Source organism: Pararge aegeria, chromosome 1 (genome assembly GCF_905163445.1).
Source record: "Pararge aegeria chromosome 1, ilParAegt1.1, whole genome shotgun sequence".
Lineage (NCBI taxonomy): Eukaryota > Metazoa > Arthropoda > Insecta > Lepidoptera > Nymphalidae > Pararge > Pararge aegeria.
This window is the reverse complement of record NC_053180.1, coordinates 18,518,884-18,530,341: the sequence shown is the minus strand read 5'-3', so window position 1 is coordinate 18,530,341 and position 11,458 is coordinate 18,518,884. Positions and strand designations below refer to the sequence as shown.

The following is an 11,458-nucleotide window of genomic DNA, read 5'->3' as shown; positions in this document are numbered from 1 at the left end:
AATGTTAATAAACGTGGCATAATGTTGGAATAGTCATGCGGTGATTTTACGTTCTGATATTTGAAAGGTGCTATCATTTAAAGTATGACAAAACACTGTGTTACTATTATGCCACTTTATAAATAAGAAGCCAGTCCCCTTTTAATATAAGTAGCAAAACGTCAGAATAATATCGCAGTGTTTGTCGCTCTTAAACTGATAGCACCTTTCAAGAGTCAGAACGTAACAAAACACTGCGGTTACTACTCCAACGCTATTTTAATAAAAATATAGTATATATAAGGCTTAACTAAAAAGACAAAATTAAAATTATAACTGACGTCAAAAAGTACTACAAAGTAAAAAATAAATTATTTGTAACTAGCGTTTCGAAGTCTGACGGGAATACTAGTACTAACTAACTACAAGTAACAATTTTTTGATGGATTTCGACGTCGGTTACTTAAAAAGATTTTTTTTTTTTAATGTGTGTGTCTCTTTGTATTATGTTAATGTTTATCTTCATATATCGCAATTTTATACTTTACTTATTAACTATCTTATTATTCAGTATATTCTTTATTTAGGCTAATATTAAAAATATATTTGTTACGTTTATTTCGTAAGAAATATATGTTAATGTTTTATTGAAAGTTGTTTTATTTTGTGGCAGATCTGAAGCGATATTCGTCGATTATACATCCTCGGAGATGCTCTAAGGGTCGTATGGTTGCCGATATTATTCTTATCATCAATCAATATCAATAGCCTATAACAGTCGACTGCTGCACTAAAGGCCTCTCCCAACGTGAGGATTTGCCCAATAATAGCACTGTGGTTTTGCATAGGTAACTTGTATTCCTTTTTTGAAAGGCCTTAAAGGACTTGAATCCATGGCCGTAAAATAAATTAAAAAAAAAACTTTGCATTCCGCACAACATTGGCTCTGTTCTGTTTACACATAGTTTACACGGAGCGATTATATTTGACTGGCAGCGACGTAAGCCCATGAATGCGAACTTTACGCATGCGTGCCTTCCTGCCTCTCTACATTACTAGGAAGCTGTGACAGGGTAGGAATTCGATTTCACTTTCAAGGCAATTAAAGTATCAAATTCTTCAACGGTGAAGGAAAACATAATAAGGAAACCCGCATGCCTGTAAGTATTATTAAAACACTGTATGTACCTAATTGATTTTTATTTTATTGTTTGTTTCAGTTTTGTTCCAAGTTACATTCTATGGTCTTACACAAATGTCAAAACGGGCCTATTAAATTTTTACGACTATAGTTTACTCATACTTCTTTACTCTGTGGTTTGTTTATTATTTTGCTGTCAAAGTTCCATTCGCCTTCATTGTTCTTTACCGTTTAGGTATACACCGGCATTGATTTTCTTAGTTCTATCGTGTTTATTTCAGAGCAGTAAATCACCAGTGGCCTCTGAAGTTTTCACCTTATAAAAAATAAAATGAAAATTTGCATTCTTTGTATTATTAATTGAAATTAATAAATTAATTCGTAGAGTAAAATGGATTTCTTGCCGCAATTAAAGAGTATAACCTGGTAAGTTAACATAATATCCATAAAAAAACTACATATTATGCTATAAGTTGTGGTTTACAATTAATTTTAAAAGATTTAATAGGTACGTACTGATTCGAAAAACTATAAATTGCAACATATTTTGCAACTGCGTTATTCCGCTTATATACAGTAGTTAACCACGAAAATCTTAGTTTAAAATCTTTAAATACAGTAGGTAAATTGTAGATATCTAGCTCAGTAGCTTTTATCTCCTTTTTTTCGTAAATATAAACTATACGGAAAGCTAATACCGTTTGCCAAAACGCAACACTGCCAAATTCACAGTCACTTTAAAAGAGAAAATCTTGTTTTTTTTTAATTTAAAATAAAGGTTTCTCAAATCTGGATGAAAGGATTTGGATGAGTAGCATTCGGATTTTTGATTTTGAAATTCACTTTTGTATGATAAGTTACATACCTACTTACATATTTTTGTACCTAAGATGTTACTACATATATAATTGCACTATCACACTCTCTTGCAGATTTTCCTTCTGACAGAGGTTGCCTGTAAGAGATTGCTTGCAGCAATAAGGCCGCCTTCGCATGCCTACAATTCTTGTTCTTTTGCTTATTCTATATTTTATGTATATTTTGATGTTTGTGTGCAATAAAGTATTTCTTCTTCTTCTTCTACATAAATATCAGTTATAAATCTGGCTTATGTAAATAATTCTTTTGTACTTTAGTGTAGCTTTTTTTATAGTAATAAATTGATAGTCAAAGAATATGTACCTAGTGGAAAACCATTGCCTATGAAAAGAGCAACACTTTGCAGGGCATGCAACGAACACATTCCGTAAAGTGCCACCCTGTGTCCATCAAATTAAGGCGTAGGTCATAGCCTCATGTGCCTGTATTTACACTGGCAACTGTTCAGACTGGAACACATCAATGCTTCTTTGCTGCAGACATAAGCATGGCAGTGGTACTTCCACAGGTAACATAACACAAGAAGCTGTACTACTATTAAAACCTTAGAAGTTATTGCAGCTTTATTTATTACTTGAAAAGCAAAAACTACCACACGAATATTTGTCAAGTGTCATAACTACTGGGTCAATTATGTCGTAGTTTATTGAATTGTATAGGTATCACCTCAAAGCAGGTCCTCAGATATTGTGTTGATTACTTGGCTACCAATTATATTTTTACTGTATGTGAATTAGTATAATGAATTAAAGTAGTTTAGTTTGTAGGTGTACAAATTGTTATATTATTAAAATAATGTTATATTCTAGGTGCAAACCCAATTGGGCGTACCTTAGTGTGACAAAGGAAACCAATGAATTTCTGACCAAATGTAAAGAATTGCAGAAGCCAGATCCCTTTGATGATGTTGAGGAAATCATTAAAAAGAGTGATGCATTCCCTATAAAATTTCCCATAGATACTGTGAGGTAAACTGTTATTTTTTTACATAATTTATCCACCCGCATATAGAGAGACACATACACACAGAAACATACAAATGCACACAAATACACAGAAACACACACCCATTCACAAGCACACACTACCCTTTAGACACACCCATTAATGTCCGATAGATATATTTTTTTCATAGTCAAAGATATGCCAATTTTGTTTACATTATGAGATTTTTTTCTCACTTGAAATCTTTGAAGAGGTGAAAGGTGCAGAATCAAAAGATGTTAAGACTAATATAAATTGATTACGCTAGAAGATACATTATTAATTATTATAATATTAAAACTAAACTTATTAACTACGCTAGGTCGATTTGTGGCGCAAGCTCCCAAGGTTTCACAATATATTCCCTTAGGAAGTGTGGTAAAAAAGCTATAAAATCACGATTAAAAGCTGGCCTCCGGAACCAGATTCACTGTACCAACTTGAACATGATGCGATACGACTGCTTCTTGGTTAGCAGGCATACTATGGCTTTCCCGTGGGTATGCCGATATACATGTAAGATGCCTTAGGGTGATTACATTTCACTTACCAAAATATGTGTTTTTGTTATATAAAGAAACATAAACAATGAAGCTTTTCTTATGTAAACCAACTGTCTTTTCTTTCAGATTAGTACAGTTAAAATCAAAGAGACCAATAGAGAGATTGAAAAAAAATATTGTATCAACATACCCATTAATTCATGAAAGAGTTTTAATATTAATGACTCGCTTCCTCACATACAAAAAGTAAGTTAAATTTAGCTTAGACAAATTATTGTAATTTGAGAAACTTTAGTAGAATCTACAATTTTAGCAGTGATTGAAAGTATAAATGTAATAACCAAAGTATTGCTGGGCATTAAAAATCGGTAGCCCATTGAAAATCATCTATTGATCAAACCTAAAATAGTCATTACTATATCATCCCATTACCACGGTACCACCATCCCATTATGAGGGGGGTTTAGGCCGTGGTCTATCACACTGGCCAAGTGAAGATTGGTAGACTTCACACACCATTCATTGAGAACTTTGTGGAGAACTCTCAGGCTTGCAGGTTTCCTCACGATGTTTTCCTTCACCGTTGAAGCATGTGATATTTAAATGGCTAAAATTAAAAACGCTCATAACTCCGAAAAGTCAGTGGCGCGCCGGGGCTCGAACTCTGTCTCCACGCAGAGAAATCTTAAGTCTTACCCACTAGGCTATCACAGCTTTTTTTAAAATAGTACACTACCAAAACATAGAACGTGGCTTCCCTTACTGTGCATCGCGACGCCCTGGGGCTCCGCGGTATTATCCCAGTGGCATTTTGAAGCATTCTTTGTTCTTTTTTTCTAACCAAAATTTAAATGCTATTCAAATTCAACAATTCTTCGTTTGTGTATGCCTATCACGGGCACTTAAAGCGTTAATTATTATTTTGTGTTTCCATTATTGTGACGCTATGGTGATAACTGCATTGGTTAACTTAAACATAAAGCTAGGAGGGTTCCAAACGCACAATCGTCTGTCAAATAGGCTATGACTATTGACGGCCGACTGGCGCAGTGGGCAGCGACCCTGCTTTCTGAGCCTATCAGTTGATGGCCGTGAGTTCGATTCCCTCAACTAAAACATGTTTGTGTGATGAGCATGAATGTTTTTTTCAGTGTCTGGGTGTTTATCTGTATATTATAAGTTTATATGTATATTATTCACAAAAATATTCATCAGTCTTCTTAGTACCCATAACACAAGCTGCGCTTACTTTGGGGCTAGACCGCGATGTGTAGCGTAGTATATTTATTTACTACAAGTAGTAGGTTAATTTATGGCAAGAAGGCCAGGACGTCGTAAAAATATGGCAACTTCCCAAGGGCGTCAGGGTTAAAATAAGTTTGCCCTGCTATAGAATATAATTTGACTATATTGGTATTTTGGTATGAAAACCGAAAATTCGGTATCTCCAATCTCCAAGACCATATCTGCTACTGCGTCTCTTTTACTTAAATATTTCAATTTTAGGCAATTTGGTTCAAACATTGAAAAGGACTTTTATAAAGAGATGACTGTACAGCAATTCATTGAAAGAATTTTGAAAAAACGCGCGGCCAGCTTCTACGGGCCGAGTGATAAATATCTCCTGCTTACTGGTGAGACGGGGTAAGTGGAACACAGATTATAAAGATTGGGTATGATTGTGAAGAATTAGGGTTTGCGTTGAAATGATTAAGGTTGTGTATTACCTATTGTTACAGTAAATTTATAAAGTGGGTATATAATTAAACTTGTGATAACTATAAATTCATATTTGCCAGATATTTATGATCATGGCATCGAGTGCCTTAACAACTGTTATTAAGTACAAATTTACTGTAAACTTGGGTCCAATACACTTCTTACCTGTGTGGCAGCCATTTTGGTTTTTTTGTTGAAATATTTTTATTAGTGTACGAAAAAAGTCATATCATAAGCTACGCTTAATTTGGGGCAAGATGGCGATGTGTGTATAATTGTCGTAGCATATTTATTAACTTATTTACACACCGTAAAAAGAAAAAAATTGGCAGAACAAGAGGAAACTTAAAAAGGAGGTTAAAAAGGCTGCCTTATCGCTTAGTAGCGATCTCTTCCAGGCAACCTTAGAATTAAAATAATAATAATTTTATTGAATATACAAAATAATAAACTAATATATACTATAACATTCTATAAATACTTAAATATGAGTAAGAATCACCTAATGTCGTCTTTATTGCTCGAAATAATGAGCTTTAACAGCGTGTTTGAATATGTCTATTGAGAAACGACTAAGACAACGGGAGGTTGTTGTTACATCGTTCGAGTCCATGTACGACTGAAGTGTATTGATATCGCAGTCGTATTTATATTGAAATACCCACCAACTGAAAATTTAAATTTAATTGTTTATGGGAAGCTATTTATTATCTAAATAATAAATATTAGCGCATTTGTAATAATCCTAATCAATTAAATAAAATATCAGACAAATATGAATTTATAGTTATCAAAAGTTTATTTATTTACCCACTTTATAAATTTACCGTAACATTATATAAATTTATTGAACATTTTGAACCATACGGTCCTAATGACCGTATGCTTCTAAATGTAAAGGGAAATAAATGAAGATTTATTATCATTATTATATGGGTATAATGATATATTCACGTTTCAGAGCGAGCGGTTGGGAACTAGTAGGTAGTTCCGAACAAAAAGAACCCCTGTTGTTGGAGAATTGCTTGAGTTACGATGAACTAAAGCTATCTGCTATGGTCTATGTGAGCGGATACACCGACTGCATCAATGATGGCAATAGGAAGAACTCTGGTGTTGTGAAAGACGATGACATCGAAGATAACGCTGTCATCATTGGTTTGTGACACCTTCTATTGCTATTGCAACTTACCTTATATCACTTATGCTTTATATATAATATTGTAAGTTTATTATATATATATACATATAGTATTTATGTAAAAAGTTATTTCTTTATTAAAATAGGCACATAGATGGCACTTTTGATGCGTACATAACATGTAAAATATGACATAGAAGTAAGTTGATGGCGATAACTAAATTCGTCAAATTAAAACTAAACCAAACGCGCTCTGGTCTAAGAAGAAGCCAACAACAAACATAGCGGGTTGTGTTTTTTTTTGTTATCACCATCTCAAAAACTATTAAAGAAGCAACCTGATTAGAGCACATTGGGTGTAAATTATTGCTTGTTTTTTAAATTGTAGGTTTAATTGGTCCGCGTGTTAAACGACGCGGCAAGATGGATCATGAAGACATCATTGTGACTAGGGATCAGAACATTCAGGAGCACGGTTACGGGTTTGCGAACAAACCGCATCAGCGGAACAAACTGTTGTGGAGGAGGATGTGGTGCGAGTTCTATGAGGTGAGTATGCGTTTGGTATATAGCAAAATTATGTTAGACGGCCGACTGGCGCAGTGTGCAGTGATCCTGCTTTCTGAGTCCAAGGCCGTGGGTTCGTTTCCCACAACTGCAAATTGTTTGTGTGATGAGCATGAATGTTTTTCAGTGTCTGAGTATTTATCTGTATTTTATAAGTATTTATGTATATTATTCATAAAAATATTCATCAGTCATTTCAGTACCCATAACAAAAGCTACGCTTGCTTTGGGGCTAGATGGCGATGTGTTGTGTATTGTCGTAGTATATTTATTATTTATATATTTTATACGTACAAATATTGGATTGCAAGTAAAATAAATAATCTTTTCCATCCATTGCCCTTAGAACGAGAATGTGACGTATGAAAAGACGACGATACTCATCGATAAACAAAACAAATACGAAAGCAGGCCCTACATAGATCGATACCAATACAAAAAGAGATATAAGAAAGTTATTTTTGACAACGAGTCGTATTACAAGAGGATATGTGTTTTAGCTGAAAGCACGCTTTTGGAGGCTGAGTATCGAGCGGTCGAGAGCGAAAAATACGCTTTCGTAAATGTAATAGGATGTGGTAAGTAAGAGATATTTTTTCAACAGGTCGGGTGGACGGACTTAACTTAGGAAAACCTTAAAAACAAATTTTTAAGTTTTGCTGTTGTGTAAAAACTCTAGAGTAGGTAACCGTTTATTACAGAAACAATCATTATTGTCTTTTTTTTTTTTAACTTGCGATACGGCTCCGGTTTCTAGCTGTAAAATTTTATCGCTCGTGGTGGAGAAAACACAATAAGAACACTATTTAGATAGTCAATACTGCTCTCATCTCCCGCAAGATAGAAAAATATATGTTGATGTTGGAAAAGAGCAACTACTGAGTTTCTTGCCGGCTCTTCTCGGTAGAATCTGCTTTCCGAACCGGTGGTAGAGTCACTACAAACATACATACTTGACGTTTCAAAAGTGCTTATAAAGTAGGCCTTCTTGAAATAAATGATCATTTTTTTTTTAATAAAATACATAACATGGTTGCAATTATAACACTAGCACTTTTTAAGTTTGTATTGCTGTCTTTGGTATGTTTAACGACTATTTTTATTTAAAAAATCTTAATTATAATCAATAAATCCCCCAATCCAAAAAAAAGTAATTTGCCATTTTGTGTTTGCGGGCGTCCATCTTTGATTCGAGCCCTTTCTTTTGATACAGATACCAATACAAAAATTACAACCTGCCTTTTTGTTGCGATCTCGGACTGAGCATCGAACATAGCTAACAACACTTCAGATTGATTCCCCTTTGAAAGGAAAACAAAATCGGTTCATCCATTCGGGAGCTACGATATCACAGACTGACACACAGATGCAAACACGTCAAACTTATATCCCCCATCGTTCCGTCGTGAGTTAAAAATGGCTTTTGACAGGTCTCGGAGTATGGATCATGCTACCCCATCAAGGGGACGTGTATGTTCTCACTTTCTTGGAAAGAATCCACAGTCTGCTTCAGGAAAACATGTTGAACCACATTTCAGACGTCAATTTTGCTTACGTAAATGTCAGTTCAGGAATTGAAGGTAAGCGATATTATGAAAATTAAGCTTAATTAGCTATACTCTGCGAAAAGCAGGAGAATCTGTGGAGTGTAATTTATAATTTCTTCAATCCTTATATTATGTTAAAAACATGTATTCATTGTAAAGTCAACATCTTCTGAGGAGGCTCCGGTTTCAGAGCGAAACGTGCGTAGAGTTCATTGCCGAAGATTAGCTATTGTATTGTTTAATATGAGCTGAAGCTTTAATTATCAAAATAAAATATCATTTAACTGAAATAAAAAAATGAGAATTTATTAATAATCCTTGCGTTAGAAGAATGGTCGCATTTCGCACATTGGATACGGATGTAACTGAGATGCGGGCAGCAGCGTGCTCTGTGCTACTACTACCATCTACCTAATATATTAATGAACAAAGAGTAATAAACACGAATATAGGCGTTGTGCGATCTCAAAATCAGTTAAAAAAGTTGTTCGATCTTTTCAGGATTATTTACGGTAGATACGGAACATAAAGAAATACCATTGAGAAAGCTTTTCATCGAGTACGATGGACACCCTAAAGGTAACTTTATGATGACTCCAATAGCGCATCTTTTTATAAATAAATATACTACGACAATACACACATCGTCATCTTGCCCCAAAGTAAGCATAGCTTGTGTTATGGGTACTTAGATGACTGATGAATATTTTTATGATAATATACATATATACTGATAATATACAGATAAACACCCTGACACTGAAAAACATTCAGGTTTCTCACACAAAAGTTTTGCAGTTGTGGGAATCAAACCCACAGCCTTGGACTCAAAAAGCAGGGTCGCTGCCCACTGCGCCAATCAGCCGTCATAATTAGAGATAATAACTTCATTTTAACTTGGTTCTTTCAACTGCAAAAAATGGAGTGACTAACTGCCTGTTCGTGATACATTTTGAAAGTGGAGTGGTTTTGATGGTCCAATATTAATAATATACCCGGTTATCTTTTGTATTTTTGTATACATTTATTTATACGTATATTTTATATATATGTTTATGTATGTCTATATTTATTTTCGAATATATATTTATATATAATTGCACTATCCCGCTCTCTTGCAGCTTTTCCTTCTGCCAGAGGTTGTATGCAAGAGATTAATAAGGCCGCCTTTGCATGCCTACAATTTTTGTTCTTTTGTTTATTCTTTATTTCATGTATATTTTGATGTTTGTGCAATAAAGTATTACATCTTCTTCTTCTTTTGTATTTGAATTGTTTATTCATCGATTAATTATTTCACTTTATGTTAGCTAATATCAATAAGTTTGCAGGTGGCATTAACGTCCAGATGCACAACAGAGAGCCTTCGTCCAAGCTGTCAGGTGATCACGCTGGCAAACTGCTTGTCATGACTTATCCCTGGGACAGCAATGCGCATCCCGGAAACGAGTTCTGGTAAGATCAGTACTCCAAGGGCAATGCACGCTATAAAGCATTTTCGTCATCGTAAAATGGACCTAATTTAACGGAAAATGAAGTCGTAAATTCCTTGTTAATAATTACTAAGTTTCTCCTATGACACTAATATCATCATCAATAATTAATCCATTACCAGCCCACTACAGGGTACGGAACACCTCTCAGAAAGGATTAAGGGCATATTCCATCACACTGGCAAAGTGCGGATTGGTAGACTTCACACACATTTGAGAACACTATCCATAACTGTCAGGCGCCTTCCTCACGATGTTTCATTCACCGCTAAAGCAAATTATATTTAGAAATCGATTAGCGGTTATGGGCTTAATATAACTGCCATACTCCTTAACAGGTTACCCCGCTAATATAATAAATAATTTTGCCTGGTGGTAATTGGTGATGCATACTAAGATGTAGTATTTATCATACCCACCAGGTGAGATTAGAGTCATAGGCGAATTTGTAATTAAAAAAAAATGGTCTATGATACAGTGTAAACTCCATGTGACGTCCCTCGATTTAACGACGAACATTCGATTTCCTAAAGCGTCGAAATTAATTGGTTTTGGTTGGTTTAGCTTGTCTTCCATACAATGATACACTATACATAGCAATACACCCACCCTCACGACAACAATTGAGTAATAAAGTACTTTTAAAGTTGCTAAAATTACTAAAAACTGTGCAGCTGTGTACGTTTTTTGTCGCTTTATTATCCTAGCCCGCAATAAACTCGACTGTCGGCATCAATCATCATCCATACGAACTTTCTAAGAAATTCGTTCATATGTATACAAATACTTCCTTTATCACCAAGATGCCTCAGTATTGCAAGATATGAATAAAATAAGTAAAAAAAAACAACAAAATTACTGGTGCAGCAAAAGACGTCAGACAAAAATAACAGACTATACGCAATAGCATTCAAATAAGATTCTTTTTTATATGTATATAACTACTAACACTTGTCTAAAATAAACTTTTTCTTCTTCTAATTCTGATTTTTCTTCTCTCCATTTAACGACAACTCTTTATAACGCCATAAAATGCACAGTCCCTTCAGTGTCGTACAATAGAGTTTACACTGTAATTAAAAAAAAAAAACTATGGTATATTTAACAAGGTCTCTCACCAGGTGCGGCCTTCTCGCTTCAACTGGCGACTCTGCGGCCGCTAGCTCCACCCAAATAGCGGAGCTGCACAATGCGCACATAAACCCTGCAGTTAGTGCGGATAATGTCAGAGTTGTAGGCCGACACGGTCTCAAAACACTATCCGAATACTGCCACGATCTAACTACATCGAATTGAAAGAGATGGAAAATATCAAAATGGAGAAACGAGTCTTGCTGGGCAAGGAATAATTGTTAAAATTTATATTAAAATAAAGAATATTTAATGCAGATGTGTTATTATTTATTGTGAAGAAATGTTGTCAATGTAACCAACCTCTAGCATGCGCGCCATATTTTTTCTATAGAGATAGGGTAGACATTTAGGTAGGCATAACTCTAGGGTAG

The 11,458-nt window shown here is 34.7% G+C and overlaps 1 protein-coding gene across 1 annotated transcript; it reads left to right on the top strand.

Moving 5' to 3' along the window:
- Positions 1-1,338: 1,338 nt before the first annotated feature.
- LOC120626297 lies at positions 1,339-11,341 on the top strand. Its single transcript, XM_039893767.1, has 11 exons — positions 1,339-1,546; positions 2,809-2,967; positions 3,613-3,732; positions 4,993-5,130; positions 6,167-6,363; positions 6,735-6,895; positions 7,260-7,491; positions 8,344-8,493; positions 8,962-9,039; positions 9,792-9,915; positions 11,075-11,341. Exons 1-11 carry the CDS (start codon positions 1,512-1,514, stop codon positions 11,247-11,249), a joined length of 1,569 nt encoding a protein of 522 aa, XP_039749701.1. The 5' UTR covers positions 1,339-1,511; the 3' UTR covers positions 11,250-11,341.
- Positions 11,342-11,458: the final 117 nt, after the last annotated feature.